Source organism: Argopecten irradians, chromosome 1 (genome assembly GCF_041381155.1).
Source record: "Argopecten irradians isolate NY chromosome 1, Ai_NY, whole genome shotgun sequence".
Taxonomy (NCBI): Eukaryota; Metazoa; Mollusca; class Bivalvia; order Pectinida; family Pectinidae; genus Argopecten; species Argopecten irradians.
The window spans coordinates 21,856,034-21,879,043 of record NC_091134.1 but is presented as its reverse complement, the minus strand read 5'-3'; the positions used below and the strand labels follow the sequence as shown (position 1 = coordinate 21,879,043).

Below are 23,010 nucleotides of genomic sequence, written 5' to 3'. Positions count from 1 at the left end.
TATGAGTCTGTCTTGACAAGCTTCGGGTTGACTAGACAAACATTTTCACTCGGGTTAAGATATCCCTATCCACTTGACAGACCCATGTGATATTCTATTAATCATTTACTTGGTGTAGAGGTCGGAATCATATTGGAAATGCATGCTGACCTTCTGGAACTTAAAAGTTTCTAATTCTAATGAATGAGGACGCCGGTGATTTTATCTTAGGTCTAAAACAGTCCGATGATTATATAAGAAGAGCGTAAGGATATATGTATATATATATATAGTTTACACCACCGTAGGCTGAAAGCCGAGATCATTTCAACCTTTATATAGTGTATGGTGGATGATATTTCCTACTTAAAGGCTATTATTAAATACAGAATGGATATCTTCCTGAGTAACTGTCTGGCGTATTAAAGATAGTTTCGTGATTTGAAAGATGTCATTGGTCAGAAATTAAAGGGACATCTGAGGTCATAAAAAATATGTTACCTTTTGAAAATGACGATTAATGAAACACAACATATGCGTATGCATGAAGATTAAAAATTAGCGAAAGGATGGTTAGTGAAAAACTATAGAAGAATCATTCTTTTCATTACTATTAACATTTTCCACATGTACAAAATGTGCCAAATATTTCGGAGACTGCTTAGTATCTATCGAGTGCCTTTTACATAATTACGCATTGGGCGATAATAAATTAATCCATGTCTTCACATATTCCATTCCAATTTCGTTTTTGGTGACTTGGAATAATGAATTCCATACTCTCACTGGTGAAGCACGTAAAACCATAATTGATGAAAGACTTATTTCTCTCTCTTCTAATTGTTTATCAATAGCGGGATTTTTTAATGAATGTGAATAAGAAAGTTTTCAAAACAGTACCATTATTGCATCACATCTGTTGCAGTAAACAGTACAACTGCTGTTGATTGTCGAACTGTTATCATAGAAATACAATTATCAAGAACGCAAATATCCAGAGAGGTACAAGGCAAAATACAATGGCACAAATGAACCCCTTTACTTTATGAATGCTGTAAATCGTTGTTGATCAGTTCTAACTGAAATAAGAAAAAAATATTACTTGGGGGGAATTGAAATGGATAAATGTTATAATCCATCCTAAAGCGCGAAAATAATAACGGAAATGAAATTTTGTTTCAATCAAGGTAACAAAACTTGTTGTACGTACCTCTTCACACAGTATACATGGGAGGCCGTCCTTACATGACCATAGCTGTTAATAGGACTTTAATTAATCAAACAAACAAATGAACAAACGTACCTCTTCTACACTTATTGAACGAGCTAAATATAGTTTATATTCATCTTATGTAAAGCTTTCTTAGCTTTGCGTGACGAAAAAATTGATTTTGATTTGCATATATATAATTTAAACAATTTAATCGTCCAGGTGTGCATTTTAAATAGTTAGAATAAAACTAATAACATATACGTGGCCTTACATACTAGCACATGTTGTTCCACTACTAAAAGAAGACACGACACGATACACATACATAATGTACGGAAGACAGAAAAGGTCTTCCTTAAATGGCTCTTGATATTTATAGGACGTTAAGTCTAAAAACAAAAGTCTAATATAACAAATTATGTTGTACCAAACACATTCAATAATTTTGGTTTAAATCATTTCAATTAAACAATGATGTCATGTTTTTATCTTCTAGTGAATGCATTATGAATCTAATTAAATCTAAAAAAAAATTATGTGCAAAGGCGATAGTCATAGATGCAATTACCTTATTTGAATTTCAAAAGTATAACACATGCATAGTTTTCAATTCTGGAGACATAAAGCTTGGATATTCATTTAAACTGATATTTCAGTCTCTTTTTGTCTTTTTGTTCTCATGATTTCCTTGTATTCAAAAATGTTGTCTAAATAATGATTGTAAAAACTTTTACTGGCGTAGCTTTCTCGGGAAATCGATGATATTGGCTTTGTTATGCAGAAATTCCATCATATTACAATTGTACATACAGGAGATGCCGTCCTTAAATGAACTTAGCTATTAAAAGAACGTTAAACACAACCAAGAAGAGTTGGACCAGGTGATCCACACGAGTAAGTACACCCTTTCATACAAACCTGAGTTTAATCTCAAGAGGTAAAACGTAAATCACAGCAGTATGGTGCGGCCGGTCTAATGGATATTGCTGAAAGCAGAAAATGTTGCGCAAATATTGATAAAATATTATTCTCAGGTTGATTATATATCATATTGAATATATACCTTACTGTGATTAAACCAAGTGAAAATAAAAGAAGGCAGGGATACCAAGGATAAATTTTATATAATGACCCTCCTCATTGTTCCGTTCTAGTTATTAGATAAATCATGGTTAAAAGGGGGTAAAAGAAACGTTGTGGTTCTTTCTCTTTTTTCCATTGTTTTCAAATATCTGGAAAGTTATCCAAACTAAATTCAGTAGCATTGCTCGATTACACAACCACTTAGCACTATTCGAAACGTTGACAGGTGTAGACAGGTGAACAGGGCTAGAACATTGTATCAGAATCATTACCAGAAATAATATCTTTTCCACGAATATTTTCATTACACATGACACCCGGAATCTTCCTAATGATTTGGGTGAAGATACACAGCGCTAACTAGAAGAAAGCGCTCATGCAGGCAAATTGTTTATTTCGTGTAAAACGAAGATTTAACATTTTCGCTGTCCTGAAAAAGAGCGTCATATATAATGCAATATGATATTTAGCTAGAAAATAATAATAAAAAAAAAACTAAAATATAATCCGTATTATCTAGATTTGGGGTGAAGATGCGAGTGTTGCTGGAGAGGTCCTCCTCTGACATCTAGTATCATCTTACCTGGGCAATTTGATATCTCTTGTTATCAATTTTACCTCTTATCATGGCTCGCTATACACCTGTGTATTTAGCTTAAAATAATAGAAGGACTCTATCTGGCTAAGACTGACCCATTTAGTGGCCACTATCTCCAGGACACAGGGAGTTAAAGACTTTATAAACTGACATCAGTCCGTGTAAAAAAGCAAGAATGGAGTCAACCAGATGTATTAGTATTCTCCGCACATATTCTGTGATGCGGAACCTTTCGGTATGTAACAGGGTGGTGTCACGTAATCGGCTGTTGTCCCCAAATAACCTACAGCTACCCGCAGTTTCCTGGATCCTAGGGACTAATATGAGTTCTTTGTCTGCTCCGCCGGAGAGTCTTCTCCATCCGATGGACTTCCCACGGAAGTTGCTGATGGGACCGGGTCCCTCTAACTGTCCTCCACGGATACTGAGCGCCAGCGCCCTACCTATCCTAGGCCATCTTCACCCCGAATTTACCCAGGTGAGTCCTAAGGTGTCACCAAACATCTAAACGCAGACCGATGCCTAAAACATATATGAAAATCCTAATTAAATCATTTTTCCAATATTATCAACTTTTATCTGGCCTCGAACATAATTTTGTAATCAGATTCCATTCATATGAATCAGTACATACACGATAAAGAGAAATGTGCATTGAAGTGCTGTAAGTAAAATACGATTAATGATTATGCGGAAATAATAACGTGTATCAAACTTTAAAATCAAGCATTCGATAAGACCGTTCTACATAATAATCTGTAAATTAAATGATTATCAAGATAATAAGAATAATATCTATCCTAATATTATCCGTCTAATTTTCGATTAGTATCAACTTGAACACCTAATTATTGAGTACCGTTACTGGCATTTGCAGTGATTACTTGTTTGCATATCAGGACAAAAAATGATGTTGAAGTACTATAATACTGAGCGATTTAGATGACTAGTCATTTCTGTTACAATATTCAATAACACGCACGTCTAACAAATCAACAAAGCATTGTGCTCATCACCTGCTTTTTAAAAATGTCTTTACAAAATTATACACGGGTATAATGTAACTCAAATCTGTCAAACAATTAAAAGTATTTAAACGCATCACATTAGTTTTTAATGTTTGTACTACACGTTAAACGATAATATTTTTTGCAATTTTCATAAATCTTGAATGAGTTAAGCTGACATGTCTTCATAACTTTTCACTAATGATAAGCTTGCATTGTCAAGTATCACCATCGCCATATGTGAATACAATGATTACAAAAACCTTGACAACAAAAACTTTTACGATAACAGTTCACAAGAAAATATTTTGCTTTTTATTGTTTGACTGATATAGAAAAACAAATGTAAGCATATTGCATATTTGGCTTATTAAAGATATGGAGTACATGTACCATCATAATCTATATTGTAGGCCAATCTAGTCGACGTGAAACACCTGATGTATATAATGTAACAGAATATCTACCCTTTATACTTACCCTGAATACTGACGAGTTCAGGTGTCCCTGCCCATGACCTTTCTCCACTTGGAACGTATTTGTCAGCTTCATCTGTCAAAATATACAATTATTCTAACCACAAGTCATGAAAAATCACATAATTATAAAAACAGAAACTGTCAAGTGAAGCATGCATATTATTATATGCGAATTTTAAAGGAAAAATGTGACTTACCCGACATATTTCAGGTGAGCTATTGTGAAAATTAGGGTAGATGAGATGCACAGCGTGTCGCCCATATCATATTTTCTCGATAAACACCCGGCAGGGCTTGACGTCATAGAAACAAATATAAACATAAGTAAAGATGGTTTAGACAGCATGATAGTGTACAAAACCCCCTTTTTTGTTATTCACTTAAATCTCGGGTATCCTGGACAACAGACCATGGAAACTGTAGATGGCCTTATTGCGTTGCAATAGAATATCTGGTAGTATGTAGTAATCCTACATGTATGAGTTTGGTCCTTTTAAGGTTATATCTATCAACAACCTGCACTATCTATACAAAATTTGATTTTCGGAGGATCACGTGTCTAAATGCATTAAGCCTACACATGTGTATTTCGTTAAATATGTTACTGTTTTACCATAGAAACGTGCAACTTGATCTTAATATCAATTGATACACTTACGGTGTATCGACGGCGTCCAATAATATAAATGTATTATGTATAAAATATAGTTAACCCTGCCATACCGGCCACTTCTGTATAAAGACCGCCTGTGTAATAAGACCACTCTTCTAGGGTCCAAAATGACCAATTTCAACCCAATTGAACATGTGAATATAGACCACCTGGTAACATAGACAATTTCTCTCTCTTCATGTGTCGTATTTAGTGACAGGTTTGACAGTAAGTATATATTAAAATTCAATAGCATCACGTAACAGGATACTGATTTTCCATTTGTTACACATAAGCAGTAGAAAACAATAGCAATAGTGGCCATCCGTACACTAGCATACTATCTTTATAAGCTGAAAATGAATACTTCAATAATGCACTGACAGAAACGCCAAAATTTCAGACATGATCTGTTTTGAAGACGTTGTCTACATTTTACGTTCCAGGTCATAATTTTTACTCCCTTCACAAATGCTGTCTATATATTACAAAATGTATTTTTCAAATTGGTTGTAGAATAACATGAACGTTGTATACATAAACATAATACCTGAAATGTAAAACCTAACATGGAGACAATGGGTGGTTTATCTCGTAATGGTCTTGTTTAGAAGGCAGCATTGCCTCATAGTTGTGACGCCCAAGGGAAGAATACCTTGCTTTAATGCTTTGATATAAGAAATAGCTGCAAATTCTTAGTAACAACCTATAAGTACCTTATGGACGTCATATAAACGTAACAATACGATTAGACAAGACATTGACTTCCATAATCCAAAAGCAAATAGCTTTCCCCGGGCAAGCTAACGTTTTAAACTAATTCAGAGACCAATATCAAACGTTTAATAGACTAAGCTTTTCGTACTGTTAGCCTGATTTCAGGAATAAATCTTGCCGCAACTTATATACTCTTGATAGAAAGGCGTATGTGGCGCTTAACATTTTGTAACTCTTCATACAGCTGAGCTTAAACATCGCTAAATCTATTTAATACACTTCCATTTGGGCCATTCTATTACGTATTTGCTAGAGACATAATGATGATTCTATGAGTAATATACCTTATGTTATTCGTAACCGCCGTCCAATGATCCATAGAACCTTCTCAATCATCAGATAACCAGAAGACTTTGCGATAGCGAATATATCTGGTATTTAACCGAGTTGGCACTATCGTGTTCATCGAAGATATATACTATAGCTAACAGCTTCACAATTTATTTTCGTGATTTTCAGTTAAAAAAGCTTAATTTGAAACGTAGTTCAAATGCCCTATCGGTGATTTACTTTTCTGAACTCTCTAAATTTATAAGCACGCGGAAATAATTTTACAGTAAGCAAGATACATGTTTTTCATATGGGAGTGATGCTTTCGCTCATAATCCTCTCAAAATTTTACCGTGATATAAGTATATCTTGTGCTTCTTTACTGCCGTTACATTGTTATACGCCCATTGGCCACGTAACGGTTCCTGTCAATGAGGAATGTACCGTTATCACCACGGCGTCTTTAAAATGATGTTAATAATTAATCAACAATTTGATTGCTGGAGAATAAAAGTGATAATGTTTTATTTTGTAGATAATGGATGAAGTGAAGAATGGCATAAAATACGTTTTCCAGACGAACAACGACTGGACAGTCTGCGTTTCTGGCACAGGTAAATTACTATAAAAAAAAGAAGGTATTTGTAACTGTAGCCACAAAGACTTTAATGATTTTGTATTATTTTATCGACATACGGTCAATATTTGTATAACCTTTAGCAGGTGAATATAGAACTTAAAAAAAATCTTCAATTTGATTTTGCATATTAGAAGTGGAAACAATACACTAATTATTTATACTATCTACTTTTTAACTACATCTAACAACCATTCCACAATATACAAATATTGACTTTTTGTAGGTTAATACGAGGAATTGTTAAACCTGAGAAAGGTGATATTCCACGAGGCCGAAGGCCGAGGGAAATATCACCTTTCAAAGGTTTAACAATTCCTCGTATTAACCTACAAAAAGTCAATAATTGTTTTGTTATATGAAATGATACAAGTTTTCCTATTTAAAATAATTTTGAAGCAAGGACAGCGCAATTACTAATTTGACAAAAAGTAAAGAAAATCTTCATCCACGTATCCTCAGTACAATGTAGGTACTTTAAGTACTTCTATTATGCTTTTTCATAATATAATCTTCGAATATACAGCTACATTTAACGTGTGTAAAATACCTTTCCTAATCCTACCAAACTGTTGTCAGCCATGTTTGATTTGGCTATTGCCCTATGATCGGCAAAGCTCTATTTTGATTGGTCAAAAATGTAGAAGAGACCGGGGATTCCCTGTGTCTATCTATAGCCAGGTTACCGGATTTGCAATGTCAACCTCTGAACAGGTGTTCATCGGTCTCAGGTTGATATTGCATTCTGTCAAGACCTGTCCAAGTGGTCTAGACCAATCAGAAAATGGCAAAACTCACAGTCATATAACAATATTTGATAGTATACGAATTGGCATCTTGGTCTATATGGTCTAATTAGTCCCCACCCATCCTTTTGTTATTGTTTTCTCTGTGTCCTTGAGGAGCCATAAAAATACATGCAATATGCACTGTATGTGTACATTTCAACATCCTTAATGCATTATTCACCTTTTGTTCTTGTACAAACAGTTTACGAGAGTATTATACTCACTAAATCCGATAGACAAGCGAAATATGTAATGTGGATTTATAGGGGTCGATAACCAGACAAGTTATTGATGACACGTGTGGTATAGTGAATATGATGGTATGGCTTCCATAAAGAAGGATTTATAATGTCTGAGACGATCTCTCCGTACATAAACAATGTGTGAAGCAGATCAGTATGTCTCGGTCTGTGTAATGGTCACGCGATTTATAGGCTCTATAAAATATTTATATATATGAAGAAATGCGAAAGAAACAATTAATAGAATGTTAAACTTACAAACTTTGTTCCAGTTTGATACACTTGTTTCAGACCGATCGGTTGGTCACCAGGAATTATATGATTTGTAACAATTATTGACTTTCGGTCATACCCGTTAGTTACTGACTATTCCTGGAATGAATGATAAAATACTGTACATGGTTGAATTGCTTAACTACATTACACTTTCATAAAGTGGCAAATTATTACTGATTTTAGAATAAGTACTTTGAACTTCGCGGCATAACTGTTTATTACTGGTTTATATTCAATTATGCCAACGGATGATGCTTAGTTTGAACTTATTATTGTAAAACACAATTTTTATAATAAAAAATGCGTACAGGAATATTTATCTTCCCACCCAAAACAACACTTCAATATACATGTATCTATATTCCAAATTTTTAATAGAGAATCCATATAACGTAGCAAACATACATTCCCTTGATCATCATTATATATAAAAAATGTATACAACTACAGAAAATATTTACTTAAATAAAGAAAAACCATCATGATTCTCTGGTGTTCAAGTTTATGAGATCCATAAGTTATTAATGCACCCATTTAAAATAACATAACTATATAATTGTATGAAAAAATAACAGAACTCAGACTTTGTCGCAAAGTACTTCTACCTCCACAGGCGTGTTCAGACGGAAGACGTCTGTGAAGGCAGAAAGGCCTTGCAAAGTATGAGCTTTGTTATTTTTTCATATAAATTTTAATTGCATATATAATGTATATCTGTATATAGTCTGTACTCACTATCACTTATAGCTGTGCTGAATACATAGACAAAATGATAGGTTTAAGGTTAGTGAGACACTGCAAAGTACATCCTACTTCACATATAATTCCTTTGGCCACGAAGAAACCACAGACTATCGAAGTGATATACATGTTTGACGCACGCTAAAGACATATAGTGTACAAGTCCGGAGTGTAAAATGTATAACAGATTGACACCTATTCTATGATTATTTCAATCACTGGGCCAGAAATAGATGCTCTTAGCTCACTGTTAACGTTTTAGCAGGAGAGTCAGGCAAGGAACAAAATTGCGATGATGATTGATTTCATAGATATAGGAAGAGGTGGAAGAGAAGTAAATCTGTCTATTTTGCACTACTAACCTTTTAGACGAGACATAACTTAGTTTATATAATAGTAGTTACTTGAGTAATGAAGTTACATAAACATTTCCATGAGATTTACATGTTCTAGATTCCTCGGGACAATGATGATTTATATATAATGTGTATGTTGATGTTTAATAACAGGCGTCTCTGATAAACTTTACCCGATTGTGTTACATATGCAGGAGTTCTAATGTCTCCATTGTTCATGTAAAAATTTTCAAATTTAATAATTTGGATTTTTTCTTTAATTTAGACTTCAAATTTATTTTGATTTTTAATGGATTTGTCTGTATTGAAGGACATGCCGCCATGGAAGCTGCTTGCTGTAATTTACTGGAGCCAGGTGAGACTGCTCTAGTTTGTATAAATGGTCTATGGGGAGACCGCTTCGCCGATATGGCAGCCAGAAACGGTGAGTTACAAGACTTATGTCCATGTTTAAATATCCACAATAACGACAGACGACTGTCACGATACCTTATCTTCTCTAAGCCACCTTATTTTTGAGAATAGTCCACTTCTTCGTTATTGTTAATATCTTCGCGAAAATATACATTCGTGAGTGATCAAGGACTCTTACTGACATCCATGCGTGATCAAGGACTCTTACTGACATCCGTGCGTGATCAAGGACTCTTACTGACATCCGTGCGTGATCAAGGACTCTTACAGACATCCGTGCGTGATCAAGAACTCTTACTGACATCCGTACGTGATCAAGGACTCTAACTGACATTCACGCGTGATCAAGAACTCTTACTGACATCCTTGCGTGATCAAAGACTCTAACTGAAATCCGTGCGTGATCAAGGTCTCTGACTGACATCCATCCGTGCGTGGTCAAGGTCTCTGACTGACATAAGCTCGTGAACAAGGACTCTGTCATCCGTACGTGATCAAGGCCTCTTACTGTCTTCCGAGCGTGACAAAGAACTCTTACTGATATCCGTCCGTGATCAAGGACTCTTACTGTCATTCGTGCGTGATCAAGAACTCTGACCGACATCCGTACGCGATCAAGGACTTTTATTGCCATCCGTGCGTGATCAAGGACTTTTATTGACATCTTTGCGTGATCAAGGACTCTTACTGACATTCATGCGTGATCAAGGACTTTATTGACAATCGTGCATACATATAAGTTTTGTACAATTATTCGCGCTTTTTTACGATTTTTAGGTCACCTGATCATATGTAATGGTGACTTTTTGCGATAGTCTTTTTCCGTGGTCGTGCGTCGTACGTCGTCCGCCATGCGATATCCGCTGTAAACGCGCTAACTTGAGTAAATAACTTGAGTTGTTGCCCTTTGCACTAATAGTTATAATTGGACCTTGTGAACGCGATAAATTTAGTAAATAAAAACTGAGTTTAATGAACCTTTGTATGTAGACTAACATTTAAAAGATCTCAGACAAGTTCGAAAAACAGCATGATTTGACGGTAATTTACGGATTTATTGCCCTTTGCACGCATAATGATAATTGGACATTGTGCGCGATAACTTTAGTCAATATAAACCGAGCTTAACGAAACTGTATGTAGACTAACATTAGAAAGATCTCGGACGAGTTCGAAAATCATCTTGTTTCAACTATAATTACGGAGATATTACCCTTTGCACAAATAATTATTATTGGACATTGTGAACGTGATAACTTTAACAAATATAATCCGAGCTTAATGAAACTTTGTGTGTATACTAACATTGGAACGATCTCGAAGGAGTTCAAAAACCAGCATGATTCAACAGTAATTTACGTAGTTATTGCTCTTTGCACTAATAACTACTATGGGACCTTGCGAACGCGATAAGTTTAGTAAATATGAACCTAGCTTAATGAAATTTTGTATGAAGACCACACATTAGAAATATCCCGAATGAGTATGAAAATCAACTTGATCCTATGATAATTTACTGACTTATTGCTCTTTGCACTATTTATTATTATTGGACCTTTTGAATACGATAACTTGAATAAATATGCACACAGCTTCATGAAACTTTGTATTTCGACTACAATTGGAAGGATCTCAAACAAGTTCGAAAATCGACCTGAATAGATTGTAACTTACGGAGTTATTGTCCTTTGCAAGTATACCTATTGAATCTTGTGAACATGTTAACTTGAGTAAATTTGCACCGATGTTGATGAAACTTTCTACTTAGACTAACATTGGAAAAATATCAAACAAGTTTGAAAACAAGCTTGATTCGACTCTAACTTATTTACGGAGTTATTGCCCTTTGCAATTATAATTATTGAACCTTGTGAACATAATAATGTGAGTAAATATTTAAAAACCTTAATGAAATGTTGTATATATACCTATTAGATGTAAGTTCCTATTTCATGAACAAAAGACATCAGTAAATTACATAACTGATTTGTATCAAATATCAGGTGACCGTTAAGGCCCATGGGCATCTTGTATTTTTCTCACGATAATAGAGCAGTTAATATAAATATTTAAGTAAACATCATGTTATATAATACATATATATATATATAACATATATTAACTAAATTTTAAAACCATCTTCCCCCAGAGAAGAATATATATATTGAGGTCAAACAAAAATGATTGTTTTATTTACAAATTTTTGGCCTCTTGGCCATCTTCAGGTACACAGAAACTCTGGACTTGTACACTTAACAGTTTCTGTGTATCTGAATATGGCCAAGGGGCCGAACATTTGTAAATGAGACAATTTTATACTAACTAAAGGTTAAATAAATGGTCCAACACATCCTTCATCCTCGACATTCCAGGGGTCACTAACATTTTCGTAAAAGGATTGACTTGAAAAATAAGGAAACTAATGTGATTAACAAATTCGAAATTAACAAAATCGTAAAACGTAATGTGCAAACTGTCAATTGTAACTGATGTAAATGAATGTTATTTTAGGTGCTTCCGTGAAGAAGATAAACAAACCTATGGGGCAGGTGTTTGATCTGGTTGATATAGAGAAGGTAGGAGGGCCTTTATAGAATATTGTCGGTGCAATACGCAGTAAATCCCATGGCTTCTATCATTAATCCTTCACAGAAACAACTGCAGATATCCTTATCTAAGTATGACTGCCACATACACTCTCGACAGAGCTTCTGTAGCACATTGTACAGCTTCTACTATTTAACCCTTTTGTACTTAAGGCCTGTCCTCTCATGAACTTTGATTTAATGCAGCATATTTTGTTTGTATGTATTTCAAATTATGTCGTTTTCGGACGAATTTACTGTCACTTTTCAAAGCGAAAGTATGCCGAACCTTACCGAACATTACTTAACATCAAGAAAGGAAAACTTAGTAATGGACATTTTCTTGATGTTCAAGTAATAGTTCATCTTATATGCAGCTGAATCTGTAATTGTGAAGTATGTCATATTTCAATAGCAACAACAGTGTTATCGATGAATGCTTAAAATGTTTAAATCCTAAAGTTTGATCTTGTTATTCACCAAACTAATTTTTGTCAGCTTAAATGTGTTACACTTTCATGATACACAGGAAAATATCGTCCGCCAACAAAACATTTTCTTGCATATAAATTGTGTATACATGTGTGTATGTATCATTGTCGTAGTGCGGTGTTTTGTCTTTTACATTTAGGTCTTGTGAAGTGTCAAAAACGTAATTCACTCCGTGGTAGTTTTGTCGCAAATAATTTCGACTTCGATATTTATTTTTCATCTTTGTGGCTACCTTAATAAACTGTACGTAAGTATTACGTTTACCCATTTTCATTTGACAGGGATTAAAGGCACATAAACCGTCGGTACTGTTCATCACCCACGGGGAATCGTCTGGGTCAACACTACAGCCGTTAGAGGGCGTCGGCAAACTGTGCCACAAGTAAGATGTTGGACAACATATTGACATTTCATGGAAATATTTACTAAAAATGACACACAAAGCCAAGTAACGGATACCTCCGGTATTTGATTAAGAAGCGAGTAAAACTCGTTTTGCAGAGACACAACTAGAGTGGTCAAATAGTAGTGGAAAAACAAACATGAACACAAGTAAATAAATACAGCCAAAATGTGTCTACATTTTTCAAGTTACCTTGCTATGTCATTTTTGTCATTTTTTATGTTACATTGTAAATAGTTTACGGTAAATTTAAAATTGTAGCTAAAAGGTTAGAATTTGGAATTAAATTAAGCTAGTGTGCTAAAATAATAATGTAATTATGTCCCCCCAACGAAGTTGTTTTTGCTCCGTTTCTTATTATCATCATTATTATTTTAATTCTTATTTCTTCCACTTTCTTCCGCCGCGCGGGTTTCCGCAGCTCAGAAAGTGCTGGGCCGATTATCACGAAACTTAACATACATACTCATTAGGGTGTGGGGTTGTGCATAAAGGTTTTTTTCCCCAATCAAAATTCCAAGATGGCCGCCAGAGCCCATTTCCGGTTTTGAGATTTTGTAGTTGAATTTCGATGAAAATTAGTATATAGTGGTTATCACATTTTGTCCGATTAAGCTGAAAATTAGTACCCGGGGGTTAAAGGGTATGCCGAATAACTTGGCAGCGTTTTCGAAAATTTCAGTTGCCATTGTAACGAAATAAAGGCCTCTGATTGGTCGAAATTTAGATTTGTTCATAAATCTTTGTGATCATTTCCTACTGCACAGTTTGTTTGGGGGACATCTGTAATGGTCCTCCATTACAATCATTACTTGTTATTTTGAGGCATACATAAAATTTCTAAATCGAACATTTCAAAGCATCAAAATCACTTTTGTGAAACATAATGAAATTTGGTAGTATGAAATGGCCCTGAAAATATCGATTTGACAGGTAGTTTTTTTCTTCTCTTTTTTCTTTTTAATTTTCAATCATTTTATTTAATGAAGCATTCCCTGTTGACAATTGTTATTCTTTCATGTAGCAGTCCATAACTTGAAAAAAAAATCGTCTTGATTTACTTTCTCAAATAAAATAAAGCTCTAAAATGTGAAAGTAAATCAGAAACAAATATGAGTTATAGACGGCAATTAAAACCTGTGCTTAAGGCTATAGTTGAAGTGAAACATCCAAGAAAATGTAACCTTGTTCTCTAATAAATAACATTCATTTTTTGTATAACGCGATATCAACATTTCCAGCAAAAATTATGCGCAATGATGAGATCCAATTTTGTTCCGGAGGCAATTTTCCTCATCAAGAAAATGTTTACTATTTCAAGGCTACTATTGTCGGATTGTATCTTCATATTTTATACCGGTAATAGATTCCAAAAATATCTTTTAGGGAAATGACGTATAATTCAGGAAGAATATCCGCTACAAATTACCGAGCCCCTCGAGGAGGAAGAGCTAATAATACCAGTCATTAGGAACTATTTTAATATATTTGCGAAGACTTTATTTGAACTATTTTAACTTAATCTTGACTTGACCTAGATTACGCTTGCTGTTGTTGTCACCACTGTTGATCGTTCTCGTTGTTTTAATGGGATCGCCTTTGATTATCTTAGTCAGTATCCTTGCGTATGTCTTTCTGCCATCAGTAAAGACTGCATTACATACCGTGATGGGCATATGTAGTCCTAAACCATGTTTGTTCACCTCCTGATCACAGTATTTGAAATTAAAGGTAGCTGTGAATACCGATTTGTTATCATATTTAAATACATTGTTTCTTGGTGTTATTTTAGTTATACCATTAGCTCGATCATGTTTTCACCTGCTGAACATTACACCATTTAAGTTTTAATAGTGGCCCTGCAGCTTTAGAATTGTACCTGCTGCCCCTAATGCATGATCCTAATTTACTTTTTTCTTCCTAACGTCTCCCTTGACACAATCTCACTTTTGGTCTTAGCTTGAGCGCTCACTTCTGTAAGGTAGGCTCTCGGTTATGTCCCCTGGCCGAGACACACCAAAGTCTATAAAAGTGTTAGTTTCTGCTCCTCTTTAGCGCTGAGCATAACGGGAGTGGGACGACTGGTTCCTCGTTGTCAGTATAATGTGACCGGGGGTGTGTGTTGGTTGGTGTCTTCGGCGGCATGCTTCAGTGATATAGCACTATAAAAAGGGCAACAGTTTGGCTTAACAAGAAGACATAACACGAATATACCGCAGTCTCCCAAAACACGCACACCGCACGTACATATACCCAACATGGGAGGCCGTCCTTACATGACCCTGTCTGTTTATAGGACGATAATTAATCAAACAAACGATGCTCGTAAAGGCGACTAGCTTTAGGATCTTTCTACGGTATCCATTGATACCGTACCACTTTTGACCTTAAGTAAAACCTGAGCAGAACCTACCTTTTTTGGGGTCTCGCCAGGGGACACAACCCAAAAAAGGCCTATATAGGGCTGAGCGTTCCAACGGTGGTCGAATAGTTAAAATAAACCTAAATACATGTATTTGCACAAGCCCTCCGCCACTGAGTTGTGGGGCGGTAGCCAGGTACTGACCGCTAGTCAGTGGTTTTTCTTAAATCATTAACACATCCTTTCACAAAATGTAACTATGTATAGAGTAACAGAAACTACTGAATGTCATTCGTTGAAATTCCAATGATCTGTTTTACAGATATAAATGTCTGTTACTCGTGGATTCTGTGGCAGCTCTAGGAGGGGTACCAATGTACATGGACGATTGGGGCAAGTATTGTGACTCCACTAATGGAGTCCATTATGTATCGTGATGTAGGTTTGAAATGTGAAAATTAATTATAACAAGTACGTATAATGCAACCATACTTCATTTATTTCATATTTCAAGTATTCTCTATCTTTTACAGCACAACTGTGCCCGCGAAATCGTGATAATATTTCCCTCGACTATACTGGCTTAACCATGCTATCTCTTCACTCAATCTTACGCATTGATTACAGTTCTTACAGTAACTTTGTATTATATAATCTAGGAAATCTTTTGAATAATCTGTCAACTGCTGAAATGGATGTGGGATTTCAGAATTCCAGATGCTGAAAACTCGTTTTTCTTGTTTCGGCGATTCATTCTTGTCTGTTGTTCATTGACTGTCATGGGTGTCTGGTCCAGACGCCTAATCTTTTATATATACAATTATATAGAATTGTAAACTGACCATGATTCCACAAATATATTTTGTATGGTGTCTGAATACGGTAATCTCTGAGGCGTTTTCGTGTTGTTCCTCTGGCTTGTTGGTGTTTTGAATTGTTGATGAGATTTTAAAAATACGACAAAAAGACTAACTCTCAAATTGTTATGATTTTAAAATGCGCCATAGCGACCAGACGCCAAATCATTATGGTAATTATCAATAATTCTTTTGTACAATCCTGCAAGCATTCGTAATGTATAATCAATTTTTAATTCAACAAATGAGACAAAATTTACTATCCTCATACTTTCAATAACGCAGTCACGGATATAGAATTATTCAGTATGTGGTTATATTGATTCTCATAGGTTATTGTTTTAAATGGGCAATACAAAAATGAAGCTTCCACACATTGTATACACGGGAGGCCCTTCATTAATGATCATAGCTGCTAGATTAACGTTAAAACTCAATCAACAAACCAGATATCCATCTTACAGAGGAACTTTTTGTGATCGACATTCAGATAAATGTGTTCCTTGCAAATTTTGCGATTTGAAATTTTGATGTTTCAAAGAAAAAAACATTGTTCCAAATGTTAAGTTTTGTGCTTGACTCGACACGCGTTAAAACGGAATTCAAAATGTTTCGACAGGAGGTAGTAAGCGTTACGGTCTGATTTAGCGATATTGAGAGGATTGCATATGTTGTCATTGATAACACTCGAACCTTTCACGATATGCTGTATAGTAACCCATATATTAAAATCTGATACTGTGAACAACTTATATTCGCGTGCTAATTTATTGATTTTCATCGTCACAAAAATGTTTCAAACACAGTAGAGTAGAAGGCAAGCTGATTGAAATATAGATCCTTATAGCCACTCCGATCAATAGAGGATATGACAATATCCCATAAGAGGTCATGTTCGGATGACTTTTTTATCACTTCAGATTAAATGCATTTTCTACACATTGCTACACCAATTGACAACGCCATTTCGCCTCAATATACATATACAATTAGCTTTGTTGTGCTCTTTGGGCGAGATGACTACATACACGATTATAATTCTGACAAATTTTTCAAACAATTTCGTCCTCTGAAAATCACTTTCAAGATTTTGCAGACAGCAATTCGATTGTCCGTTTACAAAGGGATGGGATGTTGTCAGATCCTCTAAGTTATAATAAGGATCTGCATTTTTATTAGATTGAGTAGAAGGGTCTTGAAATTACGTAGATGTGAAATTCAGTGGCATCGAGCCTTAGTAATCACATTTCGTAATTCGTATTCATGAACGGTTCAGATGGCGTTCCTATCGTGTCTGCATCACGTGCAAAGCTGTAAAGTGTTATCGATGAAACATTTGGTTCTTTAATTTAAATGAAAATTGACATACATAAAAATATACGCTAGATGTCTTTAAAGAAAGCAATAATCATATTATCTGACTTGTCAAAGATAATGCATATCAATGTGTTATTCTTGTGCTTAGTGTTCAATTTGATGAGAAAGTTTTAAACCTATAACGTTTTGCTGATGAAACTTTTTTTCTGTTGTAAGTGTTCGTCATAGATAATGAAAATCGACATAAAAAATATACCCTTGATCTCCTGAAAGAAAGACATAATTGTATTATCTCACCTGTCAAAGAGAATTCAAATCAATGTTATTTTTGTGCTAAATGTTGAATTTGATGAGAAAGTCAAGTTACCAGGAACCTTGAAATGTTGCTATATATTACGGAATTCGACACGATACGCCAAAAATATAATTATATCTCAATACAAAAAAAGAACGGGAGGGTTTGTCGAGGGGCTTAAACTGTTATTTTACGCTTTAGAAATTGACGTGATGTACACTGGAGCACAGAAGGTGTTGAGTGCTCCCCCGGGAGCCAGTCCAATCTCGTTCTCAGAAAGGGCCAAGTATGTATACCGTCTTTTCTATCCTTTTTTTATAATGTTATTTTTGTATTTTTTCATTCAAAGAAAAGGCCAAGTATCAACATGAAAAATGTATTTTTACTTCTTTGTATATAATGCTATTTCTAAATAGTATTAAACACTTCAAATGAAGTTATTCATCATCAAACGATTTTCAGAAAACTTCTCCCATCTAATTCATCGAAGTTAATAAACATGAAGTTAGCATTGAAATGTCTGAAAATGTTCTATAGGTCAAACACATAATCCCAGTGATTTTATAAGAAATAGATAATCATGAAATTATACTATCTTCTTGGATGTATAATGATCTTTCCATTGTAGGGCCAAGGTTTTAAGTCGTCAAGTTCCTGTGAGGTCATATTATTTCGATATGAATCACCTAGCAAATTATTGGGGTTGTGACAACGAGCCTCGACGGTAAGTCCAGAGGAGTGTGGTTAAGAGGTGTTCCGAATGTTTAAACTGGTTATGCTGAGTATAAAACTGTTGTCACAAACCTGGTGCAAATATAACTCTAAGGGTACAGGAGGATATATGTTGTCACCATAGTGGTTACCACTTTGAGAAGGAGATGTCATCCGGAATTTTGTTAGTGTGACCTAGTTCTGAATAAGCCTAAAATCCATACCTAGTCTACGGATAATTGATGATATTTGTCGTTTTATCAAATTAATAATACCCTTAAATCAACATATAAAATATAATCCAGTATTCTGATGTATAATAACATGTGTAAGGATAGAAATAGAAATATGAAATAAGCAAAGTAGTAGTGATGAAATATTCAACGTTTCCTTACGCTGACATCAGTCGTAAGTTCGATACCTTTCTCACATTACTGCAATCGGCAGCGTAATCCTCATATCACATTGAGTGTTGAAAGGTCAAAATGTTCCATCAGTTATTAACTTGTTATTGCTTGTCCATTTACTTATGTCTTGCGGTTTCAACAATGCTACACCAATTAAGCACCCATTCCTTTTTGAATGCTGATACTAATCACTGTGTTTTTTGTTTGATTGCTGATCAGATATCATCACACAGGTCCTATAGCGAGTGTGTACGCCTTGAGGGAGGGACTGTCTAGACTGGCGGAAGAGGTCACTGATATTAGCGGTCCCTAATTGATACGAGCACCTTCATCGATTTAATGATGATGCAATTTGTTTTCTTTGTTTTCGATTGGCTGCAACAGCGGCGAACTGTACTTTAAAATCGTCTGAGGGAATATTACGTTTTAATTAAAATCTATATAAGGTCTGCTAACGTGGCGAAAACATAAAGCCCGTTTTAATAACTTTTAGAGAAACTGAGACTCATGGGCGATATATAACTTTTAACTAAAAGGGGGAAATTTCGAAAAAAAACCCGAAAGATGGCGAGAACTGAGAACATCGTTCGTTCTTCCAAATTAAAATTGAATCATTTGTTATAAAAACAATCTTTGCTCTTCTGAAAGAACTACCGGTACGTTAGGAATTTAGTATTATAACAATTAAATTGTCTTTCTATGAACTAGTTATTTTAATGTATTACGATAATATGTCTTTTTTTAATTTTTAGGGGCTCGCGGCAAGTTGGGAAAACCATAGGCAATGTGCAGAGATGCTACATGAAGGTTTGACGAACCTCGGTCTAGAACTATTAGTTAAGGACAAGGTATTGACCTACTAGTCTATACATAATATACAATAACATATGGCCGTGATGTAACGAGAATTCAAAGTTGTATAAGCCGTGTCTATCATTCATGTTTTGTGATATATAGTGCCTTTTTGCACACCTCTCCTTCATTTATTGGGACATGACAGTAATATGATCAGGTGGATCAGGTTAAAGAAACTTTAATGATGATGGTACAACCATACGCTTTCCCAGTAGTAGTGATATGTTAACTCAACAAAATTATGGAAATGTCATACAGCATCATATCTAATTACAAAAAGAATGTTCGTAATAAGTAACTAAATTAAAGTGAAAGAGTTCGAGGTAACAGATTGGTCTCAATATTTATGAGTAATATATTTTTCATGTTTTCAATCTAATCAGTCCCTCAGACTGCCATGTGTAACCGGCATTAAGGTTCCGACTGATGTCAACTGGAAAAACGTGACTGACTACGCAATGAAAACGTAAGCTTAATTAAGCAAAGACAATCTACATTATGGCTTCATAGTACGTGGCCTTAAATTTAACATGTAAAATAAATGTTGGAAGGTTTGTTTGCTATAACTAGATAATCATTATTCACAGTGGCAGATATTTGGCTTAGAAGGTCATTCGTGTTATTCATAACTGAGGAAAGTCTGATTTTTGTTGAATGTAACGAGGAATTTTGTTCTAAAACGTTATACAAATTATCAAAAACTGATTTCATTACAAACCAGACCTGTAGTACAATAACAATATTACAAATTTTAGGTACAGAGTGGAGATATCTGGCGGACTTGGAGATTTAGCGGGAAAAATTTGGCGTGTAGGAATTATGGGATATAACGCCACACCTGATAATGTAAAACTAGTACTACGGGCTTTGAAGGAGGGCATCCAACTAGAACGACAGAAGTCTAAACTGTAAAAATGACAATCTAACAAACCGAAACGGTACAATCATGTGCAACTACAATGTGCAACTTTAATGATGTGAGGACGCATCGCTTATAGCATATATTCTCCGAGGAGTTCCGAATGTTGCGGAATGCCAGTTTGTGTAAATGAAAAAGTATGCTTTATATTCGGACGAGTCTACCAAACGATAACGCTAATTCTTTAACATTTTATTGTCTTTATGAGGTTTTTCATATTCAACAAAAAAATATGTAAACATCAGAATTAATATTATATTGTGTTCAGTAGTCATTTTATTTATATTGCAATTACATAAAAACAGGCAATTGTATTAGAATATTAAGACTTAAGAATTAAGTAAGAACATATTTCTATGTTTTGAAGCTTGCATGCACATTGCAGTTTTTGTTGTCTGTTTGATAAGTCATAAAAGATATATCTCAGAATCTGTAAAAATCCATAACATTAAAGAGTATATGTACATAGAAATTATCTCCGTAACTTAAAAAAACCTATTAACATGTGTAATACGACTTATAGTACTATTATTTTATTTTAACACAGCGTAAACATTCAATGGAGCTTCGGAAGTAACTCTAGAGTTATCTATAAACATGCGTATATTATATGAAGTGAATATTGTCCATTTATAACATTCTGAAATAGAAATCAGTAATAACAGCATTATACCAAAGACCGACTAGAACTTTATAGCATTATATTATAAATATTTCTATAAGGGTTTTTATACATTGTAAACAGAAATATCATGCAGTTTGCTCATTGATATCAAGCATGTAGGAATATCATATAAATATGTATGTGAAGAAGAAACTTAATATACTTGTTGAGAATTTTATATTTAATATATGTTGAATAAAACAAAGCAAAAACTGTTGTCTTGTTAAACGTTTCTTTTGTTAGTATACAACCAGTATGTTTTGACCAAAGTGTACTTAAACTCTCGTATACGCTAACGCACTTATGTGTGAGGAGAAATAACTCTTACTAGTATTCCAAAAAGGTTTTTGTAATTATTGCAGCCCTTTCTAATGTCAGGAAGCCTTTAAATTTGTAATTCATTTGATTCAATCGACCGTCAACAAATCATATTTCCTTAAGAACTGCTGAAGGTAAAAAGACTGAGTTGTTGTTAAAGCACCTCATCCAGCAGGGAAAAGGTTGCCAACATTCTACATTTGTAAGATTCCTCGACTTGTTTCATGGTGGGTTTTTTTTCTACAATACTCACACGATTTGCGTGGACCGGTGTGTATATACCGTATTTTATGTGTAAGTTCAGCTAGCAGATACAAGAGAAATAACGTCTACAATACAAAATGCATTTGTTTAAATATGCATTGTCTGCCAGGAGGTTAGGGCAAATAACTGTTACATCGTGTGTGTTACACTGCGTATAATTTACATTGTAAGTTTATATAATTTACATACATAGTGATTTTTACAACAATAGAAAAATAAATTAAAATAAACTTAAATGAAGAGAGCATTTCAAGTTGATAAATGATTTTAGCTAGGTATTATTTGCGGCACTGTCATTCTTTTATTACTTCATTCTTTCTGCAATTCCGTATTTGCATATTACATAGTTATCTTCCCTTGCGGGTAGGTATTGATTGTGACGTCATGTGTTTTCGAGCGTAACGTCATACTTTACGGAGAAAATGACGTGAATTGTGCTCACAAAATAATGACGTAACAATCGATACCTACCCGCAAGGGAGCTAACTCTGTAATTTGCAAAGACGGAATAATGGCGATGTATGACTAAACGTGTTATTCTTCAGCATTTTATCCTGTACTACGCGGTGGTCCTTCGTATAAACACTTGATTAAAGTAAAGCCAATAACGTTTTTACGACAGATTCTTTATTCATCTGTTAGACCTCGACGAAAGAAAACAATAGTTCACTGCTTCATTTATTTTCTTCTTCACTACGTCTCCGTTGACACCGTTCACCCCATTTGTCCTTCAGTTAAGCGCTCGCTCCTGTGAGGAAGGCTCTGAGTTCTGACCCCTTGTCGAGAAACACCAATGTCTATAAAAGTGGTAGTTTCTGCTCCTGTTTTGCGCTCAGCATAATGGGAGGGAGACGACTCGTTCGCCCCTTCTCAGTATAATGTGAATGTCTTCGGTGGCATGCTTCAGTGATATAGCATTATAAAAAGAGCAAGAGTTCCATTATACAAGACACACAAAACGAATATACAGCAGTCTCCCAAAAAACGCACATCGCAGTTCATACATACAAGACACAACATCAACGGATTTATTGATTTTTTTTAGCTGA

General features: G+C 34.8%; 1 protein-coding gene across 1 annotated transcript; it reads left to right on the top strand.

Annotated features, from left to right (window-relative positions):
• Positions 1–2,863: 2,863 nt before the first annotated feature.
• LOC138320764 (alanine--glyoxylate aminotransferase-like) lies at positions 2,864–21,595 on the top strand. Its single transcript, XM_069263962.1, has 12 exons — positions 2,864–3,351; positions 6,594–6,672; positions 9,409–9,522; positions 12,024–12,088; positions 12,871–12,971; positions 15,677–15,747; positions 18,025–18,109; positions 18,452–18,547; positions 19,161–19,230; positions 19,694–19,789; positions 20,180–20,262; positions 20,552–21,595. The coding sequence occupies exons 1-12, from the start codon at positions 3,049–3,051 to the stop codon at positions 20,706–20,708; spliced, it is 1,320 nt and encodes a 439-aa protein (XP_069120063.1). The 5' UTR covers positions 2,864–3,048; the 3' UTR covers positions 20,709–21,595.
• Positions 21,596–23,010: the final 1,415 nt, after the last annotated feature.